Source organism: Lepus europaeus, chromosome 9 (assembly GCF_033115175.1).
Source record: "Lepus europaeus isolate LE1 chromosome 9, mLepTim1.pri, whole genome shotgun sequence".
Taxonomy (NCBI): Eukaryota; Metazoa; Chordata; class Mammalia; order Lagomorpha; family Leporidae; genus Lepus; species Lepus europaeus.
Genome location: NC_084835.1, coordinates 63,248,488 through 63,267,248, shown reverse-complemented (window position 1 = coordinate 63,267,248; position 18,761 = coordinate 63,248,488). Strand labels below are relative to the sequence as shown.

The 18,761-nt window shown below is 40.1% G+C and overlaps 1 protein-coding gene across 9 annotated transcripts in view; it reads right to left on the bottom strand.

Annotated features, from left to right (window-relative positions):
* Positions 1 to 18,761, bottom strand: part of EPB41L3 (erythrocyte membrane protein band 4.1 like 3) — a 277,490-nt gene that overhangs the window by 44,095 nt on the left and 214,634 nt on the right. For all 9 annotated transcript variants that reach the window (XM_062201391.1, XM_062201385.1, XM_062201386.1 and 6 more), the window contains exons 4-7: positions 14,589 to 14,693; positions 13,299 to 13,341; positions 3,557 to 3,632; positions 964 to 1,182 (exon numbers count right to left, since the gene is read on the bottom strand). In XM_062201391.1, coding sequence (XP_062057375.1) covers positions 964 to 1,182; positions 3,557 to 3,632; positions 13,299 to 13,341; positions 14,589 to 14,693 — 443 coding nt within the window. The remainder of the gene's footprint in view (positions 1 to 963; positions 1,183 to 3,556; positions 3,633 to 13,298; positions 13,342 to 14,588; positions 14,694 to 18,761) is intronic.

The window sequence follows — 18,761 nt, the reverse complement described above, 5'->3', positions numbered from 1 at the left end:
CCACCCACATAGGAGACCTGGATCTCCTAGAACCTAGACCTAGACCCTGGCTTTGGCTCCCCTGCACCACCTTCCTATCCCTGGCTCTTGTGGGCATTTGGTGAGTGAACCAGCAGACAGGAACTCTCTGCCTGTCTTGCTCTATCAAATAAATAAAGTTTTTAAATATTAAAAGCTGTCAGTTGCTTTCCTGCTACTTAGCAAGGCTGCAAAATTTCCCACTCAGCTCCCTGCTGTCTGACAAGAAAGCCCTACCGAGTCAACAGTAGATACACGTTCTGTGCCTGTGCTGAGCATCCCTAATCCAAAAATACACAGCCAAAACACGAAACTTGTGGAGTGCCGACACAACATGACAAGTGGAAAATTCCAATACTGATGTCGTGTGACATCAGAAAGTACAGAAAGTACAGATGTGTTAAAAATATTCTACAAAATTACCTCTGGCATGTGTATAAAGCATACAAGGGCACTTGGAAAAGTTCATGGAAAGCATAATTGAAAAAAAATTATGCATGGATTTAAAGATTTTTCAGGACTCAAGTTAACTTAGGTTTTAATTCCATTTTCCTAAAACTTTTAAAGTCCTCTCACTGCATGAAATCAGCTTCAAGCCATGTGCCTACGGTGTATAAGACACAGAAATGAATTTTGGGTTTAGATTTGGGTTCCATTCTGAAGACATCGTGTTATATGTATGCAAAAACACTTCTGGGCTCAGGTATTTGCGATAAGGGATGTTCACCCTCTATAATGAAAGGAATAACAAGACGAACGGCCTTAAAGGCAGCATTCAGGTGACTGCCTGGACTCACGATCCCCAGGATCTGTGCCAGGTGCCCAGGTAGAGTCCCGCCCCGCTCAGGTCCCATCCTTAACACACTAGAATCAGTCCTAGGAGGTGGGGTGGCACAGGTGAGGCTCGCAAGCCAAGGTGCAACTTACACGGACGCTGAGACTAACCTGTGGCTCTTGTGCAGCTCGATCACTTTATCTTCCAGTTCTTTCGTGTGGTTTGGCGCAAAGCGGAACTCGCTGATGTAATCGTTCCCGCATTCGTCTGGGTCGTAGTCTCCCAGTTCTGACTGGACGGTGTAGGAGCCCAGCAGGGCGAGAGTCACGAAGGAGCAGGGCAGCCTGCCGGACACGACGTCGTCTCGCAGCTGTAAGCAGAGGTAGTACCTTCCGGGGCCGAAAGGGCACAGCGAGGAGCCAGCGTGAGGACGCTTGCAAAGGAGGTCACTCAGTGCAACTTGGGGGAACGCTCTTTCTCGCTGTGGAATAACTTCTCTAGGACAAATTGTCCAGCATCTCCATATGCTGATAGCTAACTTATCTGTACTTGATACAGTTATGAGGGGAAAATACTTGATTACAAAGCACAACATTTAAGGGCCCCCAGAAGCAAGCCAATATTCATAATAAAATAGCTTTATCAATATAGCACAGACTAAAACAAACCTAAAGACATATTCTAACATCTTTTAAAATGACTTTTAAAGCCAAATAGTCCCCAAAAGACTTCCCAAAAATCCTTGGTGAGGAGCATCGTAATATACAAAAATGAGGCTCTTAAACACGAGTATTAAGCTCCAACTAGCTTAAGGAAGTCTTGCTTTGATATCCAGTCAGCAGGTCTTGGCACGTGACCTGGACAGATCTCAGATTACTCCAAGGCAACACGTCTATGAAACTCCATCCTCAACTTTGTGCAACAACTAACAGTTTCACCTGTTTCCAGTTCTCACTTTAAAAATGCAGATAGCGCCCTACAGGCTAGCAAATATTAGACTAATTTTAAAGAACTGCTACCTTAAAATCAGAGAATCTTGTTACACAAAATAGTTTTAAAGTGGAGAAATGTTACAAATAGCTTTAAAGTGGAGAAATGTTTTCTTTTCATATAATTTTGCCACAATATAAAAAGATCTTTACTAGCTGACTTCTCCTATTATTTTGCTTTGAAGATTGACACGTGGGATGTGAGTGCTAACGCTGGTGAGTGTCACTACTACCCATCATGGCCTGGCCGCTGGATATAATCACAGAGTACAATGTGTACACAGAGTACACATTGATGGACTCTCAATGTGCTGAGCAGAGGACTACGATCCAGCCTTGAGGCCCCCTCCATGTATGGTTTTAGGCTGGTGATTTAAGAAAAGTCCACGTAATTCAGACATAAAAATTCTCGAACATTTAACAGGCTCAACAAACACTACCCACACTGATAGGAAGAAATTGTGTACTGAATTTTCAAATCCTGGGATAATAGGCTCTATAGCCTGCAATTAGCCATAATTAAATCATTTCCCAATATTGACCGAGAAGAATCTTGACATGAGAAATAAATTCTTTCTAATGCAGTGCAAATATGAAGGAAATCCTGTGAAACTGACTGGCACTCTTCTGATACGCCTGTCTGGTGAAGCGAGTTTGAAGCAGAGCAAGCAACGGAAGCTGTTCCAAGTAATTTTCTTTTTGTGAAAAGTCCTCCAAAGAGGATGTGAGGTTTACATAGAAAATCCAGCACGCGCCAGACCAAACTGCTCTACCTGGTCTTAACCACACCTCTGAACTGGGCGAGAGTCAGCGTGTGCTACACCAAGACCAACGGACCCAATGTTGTGCCTTCCCTTTGAAACCCTGCCCCGGAGGTGATGGACTGAGAAGCGGGGGTCTTCAGGAGGGGATTGGGTCACGAAGATGGCGCCTTCGTGAATGGAATGAGTGCTCTCAGAAAAGAGGAGGGACAGAGCCCCACCCCCTCCCCAAGAGAGGACAGAGCAGGAAGCTGGACTCTGCAACACTGGAGCAGACCCCCACCACAGCATGACTGCTGGCACCAGCCTCTCCCAACAACCGGCTCCTAGAGCTGTGGGAAATACAACTCTGCTGCTCATAAACCACCCCGTCTCTGGTGTTTTGTGAGAACAGCCAATTCCCACTAAGACACACGGTTAGCTTTATAAGGGTATCCCTTCCACTCCGGGCTCAGGCACAAGCTGGAATAGGTTGACACTAGATGCATTTTTCAATGTACCCTTCCCCTCCCCAGAAAATAATCATTTTGCTTGTATACATAGGGTACGGAAAGTAAACTCCCAAATTTACATGTGTTTATGTGTATCTGTGTGTGATTTTTAAAAACAGCTGTCAAGCATCCAATTGGATATATAAACCACACAAGCCTCCAAAAGACATTTTTAGTCTGATGTAAAGCAGGACTACTAAGAATTGCTACATCATTTCAGGCTGAATTCCATCCAATTTAGCTATGGTGGGAGGATGATAGTTATCTCCATTTTGCATGTGTTCCCACCAGGGTCAGGCAGAGGGAAGTAGCAGGCTAGCACCTACAAGGCAACTGTGAAAGATGGGGTCTGGCAACTCCTCTCTTCAGATGTGTGCTCTCACGGAGTTGCCTTTTGTTTGCCACTTGAATGTGGATGACTGTAAGACTACGAGACAGAGACACGTTCTTCTCTGGAGCATTTAAGAGACGCCCAGTTCCCCAGTTTGCCTCCTGTGCAAATCATAGCCACCTTTCAAGTACCTGGTGATATCTTCCGATAGCTGGGCAGGGTCTGGTGGGTAAAATTTCACATTAAATGAAAAGTGCCAAGCACCACCTGCAGGGATGGGAAAGAAAATTAAAATAAAACCTTGGAAAATCTCATTCTTTTGATTTAAATTGATAACCAAAACTGCCTTAACGCCACGTATTAACACTCAGGCCACTTTTGATCACTAATGCAAAACAGGGAACTCTCTGCTCAATGAAACCCATAGATAAGTCTGAAACCTCATTTATTTTCTAATCTTCTCTCCTATCAAATCCTTCACTGGCACTTCTAATGCCCAGAGAAATTGACCCGACTTCCTCCTTTTCTCGGGATCAAAGGTAATCCTTTGAAAGAAGGAAAAACAGTAAATGATACGGATAATCCTCAATCAAATAAGTTTAGAATGGACTGGATTGATATTGAATTTCTGGATAGCTCACACACATACAGACATACACCATTTTCTTTGTCCTTTCTATTTTGTTATTACAGGTCAAATCCAATTATATTAAATGGCAAGAGAGTATCCAACATATTTTTATTTCCAAGTTTTTAAAGATATATTTGAAAGGGGGGGGGCAGAGAAAGAGAGAGATCTTCCATACTCCCTACTCCCTAAATGTCTGCAACAGTCAGAGCTAGCCAAGCCAGGTTGAAATCAGGAGCCAGGAACTACATCCATGTGTCTCAAGTTGGTGGCAGGAACCTCAGTACTTGGGCCATCACCTGCTGCCTCAAAGAAGCATTAGCAGGAAGCTGGACTGGAAGCTCAGAGGAGTTGGAATCCAACCAGGTGCTCCAACATGGGGTGTGGGTGTCCCAAGCAGCATTTTAACCTGTTGCACCAAAATGCCAGCCCCCATGTCTCAGTTTTTATGGAAGAGGTTTGTTGTGGTGAATATTGCTTTAACACATGGGATGTTAAAAACATTTTTTCTTGTTTGGGGAAAACTTCTGGTGAAACAGATGCCTAAATGGACAAGGGGTCTTCAAAGAGTTCATGGAAAACATGTATTATCAAAAACTATGCATGGATTTCATATTTTTGACACCAAAATAAACTTATATTGTAATCCCATTTTCCCTGGGACCTTTTGAAGTATCCCTTGTAATCACAGTGCAACACCCAATTCTCCTCCTGTGGCATCCATATAAGGCCTATCCAGAACTGAGAGCCAACAAGGGGAGGTTAGCTCACAGGTACCAACACTGTGCACTGTCTATGCATATCCTCAAATCTTCATTAAGCCTTACCAAGGTCTGCATTTCATTAATATACTCTCTAATTGTGTCTGATTTATCAGTACAGACATGGAAATAACACCTTTTCTTCCCTGTCAATATTACTCACTTAGTGTGATCTGATTACCCCTTCACCCCTTCCACTCACCTTGTTTGCTTTTGCCTTCTACGTGCACTAAGTTACCCAAGCCTGCCTATCTCTTCCCTACTTCACTGCATAGCTAAGCATACAACCAGGTCCACAGCCGAGGCTCTGCCTGTATGTAGTCTGCATGGACTCCAGGAAAGTCCCAGTTTCCCTGGTAGCCATATCCTGGAAGCCTTTCACCTGCACGTTCCTTGGGAGCCACAGTCTCTCTCTCACTCAGAGATTCTGTGACCTTGCAGTTCAGCCCTGGCGCTTTAAATACTCTCCTGAAGCTGGCCAAATGCCATTCACTCCCCACTAAATTACTGCTGGAAACTCCATGTTCTCCCTGGCCTCTTCCTTCCCAAACATCCAGAAGCAAGGTCCAGTACTGCCAGTGTTCTTTAGCTCCTCCTTTGCACCATTCATGTGCATAAGTGGTTAAGACTTCACTTCACCAGTTTCCTACTTTTCTATCATAAATAGCATAGATCCACTTTCTCTTTGTAGTTCACTCTTATTTTTCTTTTAAGTTCATGGCAAATGCACATTAACATTTGATTTTATTTTTTCCATGGACTTTCTTTTTCTTTAAAAGGTTTACTTATTTGAAAGGCAGAGTGAAAGAGCCAGAGACAAAGGCAAAGAGAGACAAACTGACTTTCTATCCACTGGTTAACTCCCCAAATAGCTGCAGCAGCCAGGGCTAGGCCAGGTTGAAGCCAGGAGCCAGGAACACCACCCTTGTCTACCACATGGGTGGCAGAGGCCCAACTACTTGGGACATCATCTGCTACCTCCCCAGGCACAGTAGCAGGAAGCTGAATCAGAAGCAGAGCAGCCAGAACTCAACGTATTCTGATATAGGATGCCAGCTTTGCAACTGGCGGCTCAATCCATTATGCCACACTGGCTCAAATAGTTTATTCTGATGCTACTATTTACATCACACTTAAGATTCCACACTACAAGGAACAGCAATTATTGGGTATTTAGTATTATTTTAAAACAACTCAAAATATTATTGAAGCATGGGCTGTAGGAATTATGAGCCATAAAATACATCAAAGATATTTCTAGTGATTGCCCCCTCCCGTTCTCAAAAACATTCCTTTTCTTATTCTAAATGCAATCTTATTTGGTCTGACTTTCCTATCAATTCCTACCCAACTAGATCCCTTTGATGTTGGCCAATATTGAGGTTCAAAATGACAGCTTGCTTTCCCCCAAGGAAATAGAATTAAAAATAATAGATTAGTCATGGGAAATGGATTTACCACTCTCATCATTTTTACCTATTTCAAAGTATGCCTTGAAACCAATGAGTAGTTCAGCAATGTAATTAAACAATCTTACAAAAAATTCAGGGAGAAAACTCTAAGCAGGGAAACTCATATGTAGCAAAGGACAGAGAAGACATGTTGATGCATAAACCCTCATTCCAGGAAAGTCAGCTGCAAACTACAGGGTCTTGGAGGTGCTTGTTAAAAATGCCAATTCCTGGGAACTTCCTCCAGCCCTGTGCCCCGAGATATTTATCCCAGAGATTTGGATTTGGAACATAGCCTAGGAACCTGTGGGGATTTTTTGAGGAACTTGAGTTTTAACAAGTTCCTTTACTGTTCTAACACAGGTGGGTCTTTGGACCACACTTCGAAAATCACCCCTTCTAAGAAACCCACTATCCTAAGGGTATACCCCAAATAACTACAAGGTCTCTCAGGACATTATTTTGAAATGATGGGAAAATTTATAGAAAATACAGTCTGTATATCAATTTTAAAAAAATCCAGCGAACTGAGGTGTACAACATGAAATGAATGAAAGCACAATTAAAGCTCAGGTGCATCTCCCCATGAGGAACCCTGCAGAAAAAGATCATCCATGAGCAGGTAATGACACAGTGGACGAGCCTGCAACTCTCCATCTGCTCAGAAGAGGGCCCTGGTGAGAAGAGGAAGTCAAACTGCTTGAACACATGGCAATGAGTACTTCTATAATGCTGAGGTAGGATTTCAAATTACAGATTTATGATAAATAGAAAACTGTGACACTGAAGGAAGTTCATTCTTGTAAAAAATTTCTAATTTTAGCCCTCTTCGTCTGCCAAATCTTAAAATTTTTAAAATATGCAATATTCACATCCTATTACTATGAGTATGTATATACTCTGTATCATAAATATACATTTGTAATCACAAAATATTTAAAATTAGGATCTGGCATGCACAAAAGAACAAACTTTTCAGCTTCAGAATGTACTAAGTATTATATATTTATAACTTAAAATCTTGATCTCCATTCTCTTAAGGATTTAATTCTAGAGATATACTGTGGACTGAAAGCATGATAAGCATAGAAGAATCCTTTTATCATCTGTCTATATTTTTTTTTTATTTTATTTATTTATTTATTTATTTATTTTTTTTTTTATTTTTATTTTTGACAGGCAGAGTGGACAGTGAGAGAGAGACAGAGAGAAAGGTCTTCCTTTTGCCGTTGGTTCACCCTCCAATGGCCGCCGCGGTAGGCGCGCTGCGGCCGGCGCACCGCGCTGATCCGATGGCAGGAGCCAGGTGCTTCTCCTGGTCTCCCATGGGGTGCAGGGCCCAAGCACTTGGGCCATCCTCCACTGCACTCCCTGGCCACAGCAGAGAGCTGGCCTGGAAGAGGGGCAACCGGGACAGAATCCGGCGCCCCGACCGGGACTAGAACCCGGTGTGCCGGCGCCGCAAGGCGGAGGATTAGCCTGTTGAGCCACGGCGCCGGCTATCATCTGTCTATATTAAAGAAGAGGGAGTGATGATACAGCAATTATGTTCAATACGATAATATTCTTTACCCTAGTACAATGTAAATTTTGGGACAACAGAGTACTTTAGTGGATGGGAAATAACAGAGAATACAGAAAAAATACAAAATTCTAGTCATCAAAGTTGCAGAATACAAAGTCAGCATACAAAACTCAGTGGTATTGTTATATGAAGTCATATGAAAAAGAAATCAAAAAAGCAATCCCATTTCCAATAACTAACAAAAAATATCTAGGCGTAAATTTAATAATAGATGTGAAAATCTCTATAATGAAAAGTATAAATCATTTATGAAAACACTTGAGGAGAACATACAAAAAAATGGAAAGACATCTCATGCTTATGGATTAGAAGAATCAATACTGTTAAAACATACTCCTCAAAGCAATTTAAAGACTCGATGGTATCCTAATCAAAATTCCAATTATAGCAGAAAAATCACTAATAAGCTTTGTATGGATCACAAAAGACCCTAATTAGTCAAAGCAATCTTAAGCAAAAAGAACAAAATGGGAAGCATTATAATACCTGACTAAAATATGTAGCAAAGTTACAGTAATAAAAATAGTATGGTATTGGCATAAAAATATAGAAAAGTGGGACTGAATAGAAACCCTGGAAATAAACCCATGCATCCACAGTCAAATCATCTTTGAGAAAGTTGTTAACATGTGTTTTATAAAAGGATAGAATTTTCAATAAATGGTGTTGAGAAAATTGGATGGCCACATGTAAGAAAATGAAACTAGGCTCTTAACTCTCACCACATAAAATATCAACTCAAAGTAGATCAAAGACATCAATGTAAGACTTGAAACCTTGAAAACATTGGAAGAAGACATAGGGAAAAGGCTTCAGAACACTGGAATGGGCAAGGATTTTCTGGATCAGGTCTCCAAATCACAGGAAACAAAAGTAAAAATACACAAATGGGGTTTCATCAGACTAAACAGCTTCTGCACCACACAGGAAACAACAGAGTGAAGAGACAACCTACAGAATGGGAGAAGTATTTGCCATCTGACAAGTGATTAATACCCAGAATACACAAAGATCTCAACTCAATAGTAGAAAAACAAATACTTCAATTAAATTTGGGCAGTAGACCTAAGCAAAAGAAACACAAATGGCCAACAGGTACATGACAAAATGATCAATATCACTAATCATCAGAGAAATGCACATCAAAACCACAAATTAGACTTGCTATTATCACAAAGGTTAAAAGAGATCAAATGCTAGTGAGGATGTGTGCATGTTGTTCGTGGGAAAGTAAATTAGTACAGCATTGTGGAGAACAGAATGGACGTTACTCAACAAACTAAAAATAAAGTCACCATATAACCCAGCATCTCACTGCTGGGTATATAGTCAAAGGCACTGAAATCAGTCTGTCAAAGGGACAACTGTACTCCCAAATTGACTGCAGCACTATGCATAATACCAAGAAATAGAAACCGCCTCAGTGTCTATCCACTGAAGAATGGATAAAGAAAGTGTGGCACATACATGCAATGGAATACTACTCAGCTGTAAAAAAGGATGAAATCATTTGGAACATGGATTGAACTCAAGGTCCTTCTGTTAAGTGAACTCAGCACAGAAAGACAAGTATCTCATGATCTCACTCATCTGAGGAGTCTTGAAAACTGTTGATCTCATAGCAGCTAAAAGTATAATGTAATTTCCAGAGGCTGGGAGGGATGAAGGTCGTAGATCCAGGTAAAGGTTGATTAACTTGCACTAGATAATATCCAGATAGGAACAAGACAGTACATACATAGAGATAATGCTAAGGTACTATATATATTTCTCTATCAAAAAAAATAAATAGAAGGTAGGCTTCCAGATATTTTTCACCATAACAAATATTAAATGTTTGAAGATATAAATATATTTAACCTGATTGGACATTATACAATGTAGACATGTACCAAATCATAACATAGTACTCCATAAATAAGTATAATTTTCATGTATCTGTTACATTTTTAAAGTTAAAATGCAAAAATCACTTTTGCAAATATCTCAACTTCCCTGTCTCCTCCCTATGTGCAAGGCTGTAGTTTTCCTCTTGTGGCAGTCACACACACGGTGTGACGAAGACACTCTTTAAATCTCATGTTCTGATCATTTCTTTAATTTTCTTCTTGGAGGAAGGAGGATAGGAGACAGCCCAAATGGGAAGTTAAGGGAAAAAAATGCTTCCATTAACAACAGAAGAGAAAGTTAGCTTGTACACATTTTTATATTCATTTATCCTTGGATACTTTATAGTACACTATTCAGACTGTCCCTAATCCATTAACCAGCTCAACAAGTCATTAAGTCATTGATCAGATGAATCCAGAACATATGACACAAAATTAAGATCTTTAGTGCTTACTCATTATCTTAAATTTTTTTATCAGGATTCCTTAGAATAAGAAAAAGTACTGTTCTCCAGCAGACTCATAGAATGACAATTGTTTTATGTAGCACTCTGACCTCAGAATCAGCCCTTAAAGGCTCCCTGGTCTGGCTGAAAAGCCAGTGAGAGCATTTCAGGCAAGGAAAGCCAAGACACTGTGACAAAAAAATATTCCACATGAAGGATCTCTGTGAGTGAGATCCCAACGAAAAGAAGTGGCCATCAAAGAAGGACACACTTTTTTCTAAAAGGAGGAGAGAACTTTCACTTGCTTATGGCCTTGTCTAAATACTGATGGAGTTTGTGGATTCAAAAGACTTCCATAGCCCAGACAGCTCATGTCAGAGTCTTGGGTGGTCACTGATGTCATACATAAGAGTGTTAATTGTTAAATTAACAACAGGAGTCACTGTGCACTAACTCCCCATGCAGGCGCTCTGTCTTCAATGAGTTGTATTGAGAGTTAATTGTGATACTTGTTCTTAAAGGTTTTTTTTTTAATGTGTGTGTGCAAATTGTTGAAATCTTTACTTAGTATAGAGTGGTCTTTTGTGTACAAAGTTAACCGAAAATGAATCTTAATGGAGAATGGTCCTGGGAAGGGGAGAGGGAGGAGGAGGTGGGGTGGGAATGCAGTTGAGAAGGCAGGTATGGTGGGAAGAATAACTATGTTCCTAAAGTTGTATTTAACTAAATCTGTATTCCTTAAAAATTAATCTTAATTAATTAATTAAAAAAGTAGTGTTTTCTCACTACATTTATTTGTCATGGCTATTGCTATCCTTGTTTTAAATCCCAGTTGGACTATTTCTCTCAAACTAACTCATTATCAAATTTCCAGTTAGCTTCATTACTGTTTCCATCATCAAATTTCTCTAAAAATAGAGTAAATGAGGTCTTGTTTATATAAATAGTCAGCAAACTCTCTAATTTCTAGAAGCACAGTGGCTCTTTTTCCTTTGGCAATATTATCTGCTATTAAGTTATTTCAAGCTGCTCACTACTAATTACTTTTATTGGCATTTGGGGTATTTTGATTATCTTAGGACTTCAAAGGTAGTGAACTGATGAAAACTTCAATAGCAATGATGTTCGGAATAAGCCACTCTTAAATCTATTCTTCAACTAGATTAGTTGTTCAGGAGAATTAATCTAGGCTTTATTGATAAAATAAGAACTGCTTAAAATTACCTCATTATTTAAAACTATAAAAATTATCCTTGTGGGAGGTAAAAATCAGAAATATAAAATGTAAAATTACAAATAAACTCCTCCTTCTCACCTTCTTCTATTGCAAGCCAACACTGCTAATATCTTGCATGTCTTCCAAAAGTTTCCCATGAATACCAAGGTGCTTCAAAAAGTGTGTGGGGAAATGAAACTAAACGGTAAGTTTATTTTGGTGCCAAAAAAATTGAAACTCATGCATAATTTTTTATAATACACATGAAGATGAACATTCTGAACACCCTTCATATATACCTTAAACGTTTTAACAATAAATGAGATTATGTTATAGACACTATTCTGCAGATTGACTTTCGGTAATGAGGGCTAAGACATATTTATTTGACGATTCTATCACTGATTTAATATCTTTAAAATAAGGATTTAAAATGTTTCTTGTTTTTTGCTATTGCAAAAAACATAATAAACTTCAATGTGTATGCACACATGCACTTTCCTACAGATATGCTAAAAATATTTTACAGGTAACATTGAGGGTCAAAAAGAACATTTTAAATTTTTTTTTTTTTGACAGGCAGAGTGGACAGTGAGAGAGAGAGACAGAGAGAAAGGTCTTCCTTTTGCCGTTGGTTCACCCTCCAATGGCCGCCGCGGTAGCGCGCTGTGGCCGGTGCACCGCGCTGTTCCGATGGCAGGAGCCAGGTGCTTCTCCTGGTCTCCCATGGGGTGCAGGACCCAAGGACTTGGGCCATCCTCCACTGCACTCCCTAGCCACAGCAGAGAGCTGGCCTGGAAGAGGGGCAACCGGGACAGGATCGGTGCCCCGACCGGGACTAGAACCCGGTGTGCCGGCGCCGCAAGGCGGAGGATTAGCCTGTTGAGCCACGGCGCCGGCCTTAAATTTTAATAAATACTGAATAACTTGGCTTTTTGAAGGGTTGCACCAATTTCTACTTTTACCAATTGGGTTCACAGTTGCTAGTGAAGTTTATCAATAAACTGTTTAAGTCTTTGCTAAACTGAATAGGTAAAAAATGTTGTCTCACTTTAATTCCATTTAATCATTAGTAAGATTGAGTAACTTATTTTAACACTTGAGTTTTGTGAGTTTCTCATGCAACTTGTTTTGTGTACTATGAAATACACCTTTTCTGCTAACGTTTTATGTGAAAGGCAGAACGAGTGAGTGAAAGATACAGAGAGAGTGAGAGAAAGAGAGACAACTATCTTTCATCAATTGGTTCATTCTAAATGCACACACCAGCTAGGGCTGTTCCAGGCTGAAGCCAGTGGCTGGGAACTCCAGTCAGGTCTCCCATGTGAGTGGCGGGAATCAGCAAATAATTCAGCCATCATTTGCTGCCTCCCAGGCTGCACATTCGCAGGAAGCAGGGGTGGGACTCGATCCCAAGCGCTCTGACAAGGGATGTGGGCATCCCAAGAGGCAGCTTAACCTGCTGCACCACAAAGCCCATCATAGAAACAGACATTTCTTGACTCCCCTTTATAGAGATCAAGAAAGTTAGGGTGTCACCAGACAGTAAACTTCAGTCCGACCTGTTATTCCATTTCTAAACTACCAAATGACTACTATTTTTAGCTTGACTTGTAGACATTTGTGGCACTTAGGCTTAATTTAACATTAATAATTAAGTCTGGAATCTTTATGTGGTTAATTGCCAACTGGAGCATCACTTGATCAAATCATGTATTTCATATCTGTGTGCAGGCAGAGGAATAAGTCAAGTGTCATAGTCATTCTCATTTCTGACTTGTGATGAAGAAAAATGGGCACTATCTGAGAAACAACCTGCCAAATCACAGTTGCGATTTTAATGTGTCTTTCAAACACTGCATATTCACATTAGCCAAGTTCATATGAGCTACCGATTCAGACAAGCCAGCTCTCTAAAAATCCATGTCACCACAGAAAGCAATCCAGAAGAACTTACTTCGAATCTGTTTCTTAATTTCCTTCGCAGGGTCCAACCAATTCTGAAAAGGAAACGACATTTTGAGTTGGAATGAGAAAAGAATAAAAATGACTTCATGTTGATGAGGTACGGGTATCAGAGTGAATGGTTCTGGGAAAGCCCCCATGGCTGTGGTCCTTCCCTGCATCTAGTGCCCCTCCCCCACCAAGCTCCACAAAGTCACAGGCACTGGGTGAATGAGAAAAGGCATGTGTGTGCCATTTGTATTTGCAAAAATATTTTCTTTTATAGTCCTCAGGGATTCGAGCTAGCACAGAAAGGGGGTGGGTGGATTCTAGAAGAGTCTATGTCTGAGTAATTCACCTGAGTGACTTGATAACACATGGGACTTGACACACTGATGCCCTAGCCACTGACTTCCACATTCATGACTTCTGTGGTCACGGATACTTAGGCCTCTGTCTGGAAATCTATCCCAGCAAACGAACACTGGCTGGAGACTCTGTGTTTCCCTCACTGGGAAAATCGGATGTTTAACAATGAAGCTATAGACCAGGGACTTCAGCAGGTATCAAGTAGGACTCATGGCACAACACTGAAATGAGAAACACCTGTGAACAAGACATCTGTGACTCAGTGTCCAGCACCAATACAAGGGAAACAAGGTTCTCGTCCTGGTTTCTCAGGTAGCTGTGGAGATTCACAGAGCAATGCTCTGAACAGCCTGCATCACTCAGGTGCCAGCAGCTACTGAGGCATCTCACCTGTGAAATGCAATGGCTGACAAGGGTCAGGTGAGACCCGCCTCACTTGCTGATTCGGTAAGAATATGAGTGTGTGACAAGATAAACTGGGAATCACACAGGAACCCCAATAGTCATCTACCCTGGTAATCTAACTCACAACTGTGGGGTCTGGGGTCTCCATAGAATTCTGGGGTGGGAAAATGGTTTCTACCTAGCAACGGAGCATTTGGCTTTCATTGGTTCAGACACTCTGCTAAAAGACGGCATTCCAAAATAGCACCTCAGAAAATGCTTTCCTGCAACCACAAGGAACTCCAGTACAGAGAGAGAGAGAGAGAGAGAGAGAGAGAGAGAGAGAGGAGCTGACTTACTGTTCTCAAAACATTCAGATGAAAGGGAGTTGTCAAGGATTTCCTCCATGAAGAAAGAAGGTGATTAATAGCACCGAGGCACTCACAGTCCTAATGGGGGCGTGTGGAGAGCTTCCCACCCATTCCATGTTAGCCACATTCACGTAGCAGTGAGCAGCGAGCAACAGCTGTCACTGCCTTTGACGGCTCACCTTCTGGTTTTCAGCATCTCGGTACGTAAGGCCAAAGTAGTCTTTCTCTAGCAGGTTCAGGTGTTCGCACACTTTATCAAATAGCACTTGCCCTCTGGACCGTTTCTGTAGAGAACAGAACAAGGACTGGCATCAGCACACAAAAAACATCTTCCAGTTGCTACAAACAGAACTGGGTGAGATTTAAGACACTGCTTAACTGCTCAGTGAGCGACCAGCAAGTGTGAACACTTTGCCCTTTCCCTGTTTCTGGAAAGGCTCAAAAAATGTGAGGTTCAACCTTGAAAAATCCATCCCTACAAACAGACAAACCCAAAATGTCCATCCACAATGCCTCAAGGAAGTCCAGGGAGATGGACAGAAATCAAAGCAGCTGGGGACAACAGCGTGATGCTGGGAAGCCTTGAGTCTTCTGTGAAATGTAAAAATCCCGACTGTGAATGGAAGCATATAGGACAGACAAAAGAATCCCTACCTCAATTCTCCAGGCTGTAAGATTCTAAGCCTGAGAAAAACTCACCCTCTTCCTTGTTACAGGCAGACCCTCCTGTACAATTTTACATTCTAATCCGTACTTTGAAATTCTAAGGATCACTTTTCCCCAGTCCATTAAACCATGCTCAGCAGTTTCTCTCATGAATTTCAGCTTTGTATTACAGTGTTCAACTTTCTCTTAACTCTTTTTAGAACAAATACTTGTTATTAAACATTAAATACTTATTAAGTTTAAAGATTCTGGTTATCCTATATAAGATAAAAAAAGATATTTCCAAAAGTTTGTGGAAATGAAATTTAATGATAAGTTTATCCTGGTGCAAAAAACTTGGAAATGCATGGACTTTTTCATTATGTGCATTTTCTATGATTGTTTGAAGATCCCTTGCATGTGCTGTATTTTTTATAATCAAGCAGCCATCGGGAAAAAGAACAAAAAATCCATCGACTTCATTTATTGTGATATATTGTATCACACTTTCATCTATTCCTTCAAAGGGTTTCAAACATAGCCTTAGAGTCTGCGATGGATTAAATGGCAATCATTAAGCCAAATTACTTTTTTGTTTGTGTGGTACTGATATTTTATATCTAATACATTAAGCATATTTGTCTTTAAGATTTAATGTGTTAACAATGAGACACAGGGAAATTGAGTACATCCAAGCCCAAATAATAAGCATCTAAAAGACCAGTAAGCAGTGTGGGGTATTGTGCAACTGTAACTATATTGGAAATTAATTACTCAGTTCCCTCAAGCATGACTATTTAGGAAAAAGGATAAAGTTATGCTAGAAAAGTAAAGTCTCAATTGTAGTTAGTCAAATAATCAAGCATGTATTTGAGAAAATAGTTCCATAGAGTATGAAAATAAATGAGTTGTTAGCAAAATGATGTAACATTGCTCACTTGATATGAATAGAAGATACAACAACAAAAAGCTGCTTGCTGGTTTAAAATCTGCTACTTAACAGCATATTATTTCTGAATAATTTGACAAATTGTAAAGAATTCACACACACACACACACACACACAGACTCTTCCCATGCTTCGAATGGTTCTATCTCCAGTTTACATAAAAACAGAGGTTCAGAGAAGGTAGAGGAGAGCGGCAGCACTGTGTTGATGGCTCTGGGCAGTCGTTTTACAATCAGACAGAATCTAGGTTTGAATCTTTTTCCATGTCCCTTGCAGCTACACAAACCTCTGTTGTTCCCCTCTGTAAAATGCGTCTGATGTTAGCTACTTCTTTGGGATAGTTAACAATAAAATAAAATAATGTATTCAAATTTGGTATATTGATGGCACACATTTAGCATTTGATTCTTAACTATTATCATAGCCAGGTGAATAAGAAATGAGAAAATAATATAAACATATTATTATGTGTGCTCTCAGTAGTAACACATATGAGAAAACTTTCAAAAAATCCATAAAAAGCAGCTAAAAGATGAGTTTATTTTGGTGCAGAAGAATTCTGAAGTTCTTGTGTATAAGAGGTCTTCAAAAAGTTCATGAAAATTCATATTAAGAAGAGATTATGCATGGATTTTCAGGATTTTTTTTTTGCAGCAAAATAAACATGATTTTTCCATGAACTTTTTGAAGCGGCATTAATGAGCAACTTCAGTATTAACATGTCCTGCTCTTCCTACAGATGCCTGTTGTTTTCTTACCAGTCAATTGCTTGAGCTAGGCCACATAATTTACAGACACACACATTCAACACACGCAGATATACTTCGGTTTTTGACCTGGTACTTTCTCAACAAATGAATGAAAAACAAAAGACACAGCAATTACAGAATCCCTCATCTACAACGTGTCACTTGCTTCCATGCCCCCTGTACCCTCCAACCCAACAGAGGACAGCCAGCCTTCAACAGAGGAATCCTTCCTGAACAGGCTGCAGGCTGTGCGGTCCCTCATGTCAGTTGGTAATCATCTGGTGTGTTCCTCCACCTTGTCGCTTAACAACTGGCATGGATTAGCTCCAGCCCAGCCTATTTTACTAACTGGCTCCTATTTCTCACAATTGGATTTTTGTTACAGACTCACAGCTCTCTTTTGAACACACCATATCTTTACTTACTGAATATTTTAAGCACAAAGATTTTTTTTAATTTTTTTTTATTTAGTGAATATAAATTTCCAAAGTACAGCTTATGGATTACAAAGGCTTCCCCACCCACAACTTCCCCCCCACCCGCAACCCTCCCCTTTCTAAGCACAAAGATTTTAAGATGACAACAGAGTGGCCCATTCTTCACATTGGAGATTTTCTGTTTTTCTAGCCCTAACCAACAAAAACAATTTTCTAGTATCTACTGTAGATGGGTACCTGAAGTGGAAACAATGAAACTGCCACCTGCTAAACATCAGCAAGCTACCAGTTTTTGAAAGGCTTTTCAAGTCATCTGGGCTGCCATTTCTCATCCTTGAGCAGGGATGTAAGAGTCTATGGAGCAGCACAGTGAACATGGGCTTGAGGCTGTAACTGAGCCCTCCTTTGCTTATGGGAAACTACTAATGGACTAAAGTGCTTTTTTCCAAGGAGCACAGATGGGCTTAGGCACTGTCCTCTGTATCATGAAGACAGAGATTCTGCCAGTGAATGAAGTTAGGACATGACATGGAATCTATTTTCCAGGAGACTGAATCTCCTCTACAATCTCTCCAAACTCGAAAATTAAATTCTTGATTCTTCTCAGATGATTTTTTTCTAGTGTATTATTAAATTTTTCAAGGCAACCATTTTTATCTGTTGACATTTGCATGTGACAGTAGGCAATAACCTTTACTACATCACTAGAGCTCAACAATCAGATTGGAAATTTAAGAAACATTACATTAAATATTATGGTTCCCAAAGACATAGTGTTCATTAAATGATCAATCTAGGTACCTTGCTGTCATTGGGATGTGGTTATATATAGCCATTATGAGTCAAACATTGATCAAGTCTTGTGAAAAAGGTTGACAGAGGTATTTTAAACTAATGATACTTTACCTACTCCTAGGCAAATAAGACTTTTTACTCTTGTTGCAGTTCCTCGTGAGTCATTAAGTTATCTCTGACTCAAAGGCATTCACGGTTCACATATACCATCCAGAACCACTGATGTTACTTCTCTCAAGTAACAAGCCAACAGTGGCCTGCCCTCGCCTGAAATTTCCCCTGGAAAACTGAGTCTCTGTTTCTGACAGGCTCGATGAGGATACGACAGCCCAACAATCCAGCAGGCTTTAAATATCCTTAAGAATGACACATCCCCAAGCAATTTAGACGTTTCATTTTTTAACTATTTTTCTTTAGTTTAAAAATTTCCAGTTGACAAATGATGGTGTATGGTAGGAGAATTTATGAAGAGAATGCAAAGACACACTGTAGACTGGGAGAAAATATTTGCAAAATACACATGTGATAAAGGACTGGTATCCACAACATACAAACAATTCTTAAAATTTAGCAATAAGAAAACAATTCAATAAAAAGTGGTCAAAATATCTGAACTGATGCCTTACTAAAGGTGATATAAGAGAACAAGCATAGGAAAAGAAGCTCCGTATCATGTCATTAGAAAATTGCAAATCAGAACAAAACATACTGTTACCAAGTAATTCACAACATGATCCTCGTTATTTACCTAAATGAGTTGAAAACTCATATACATGC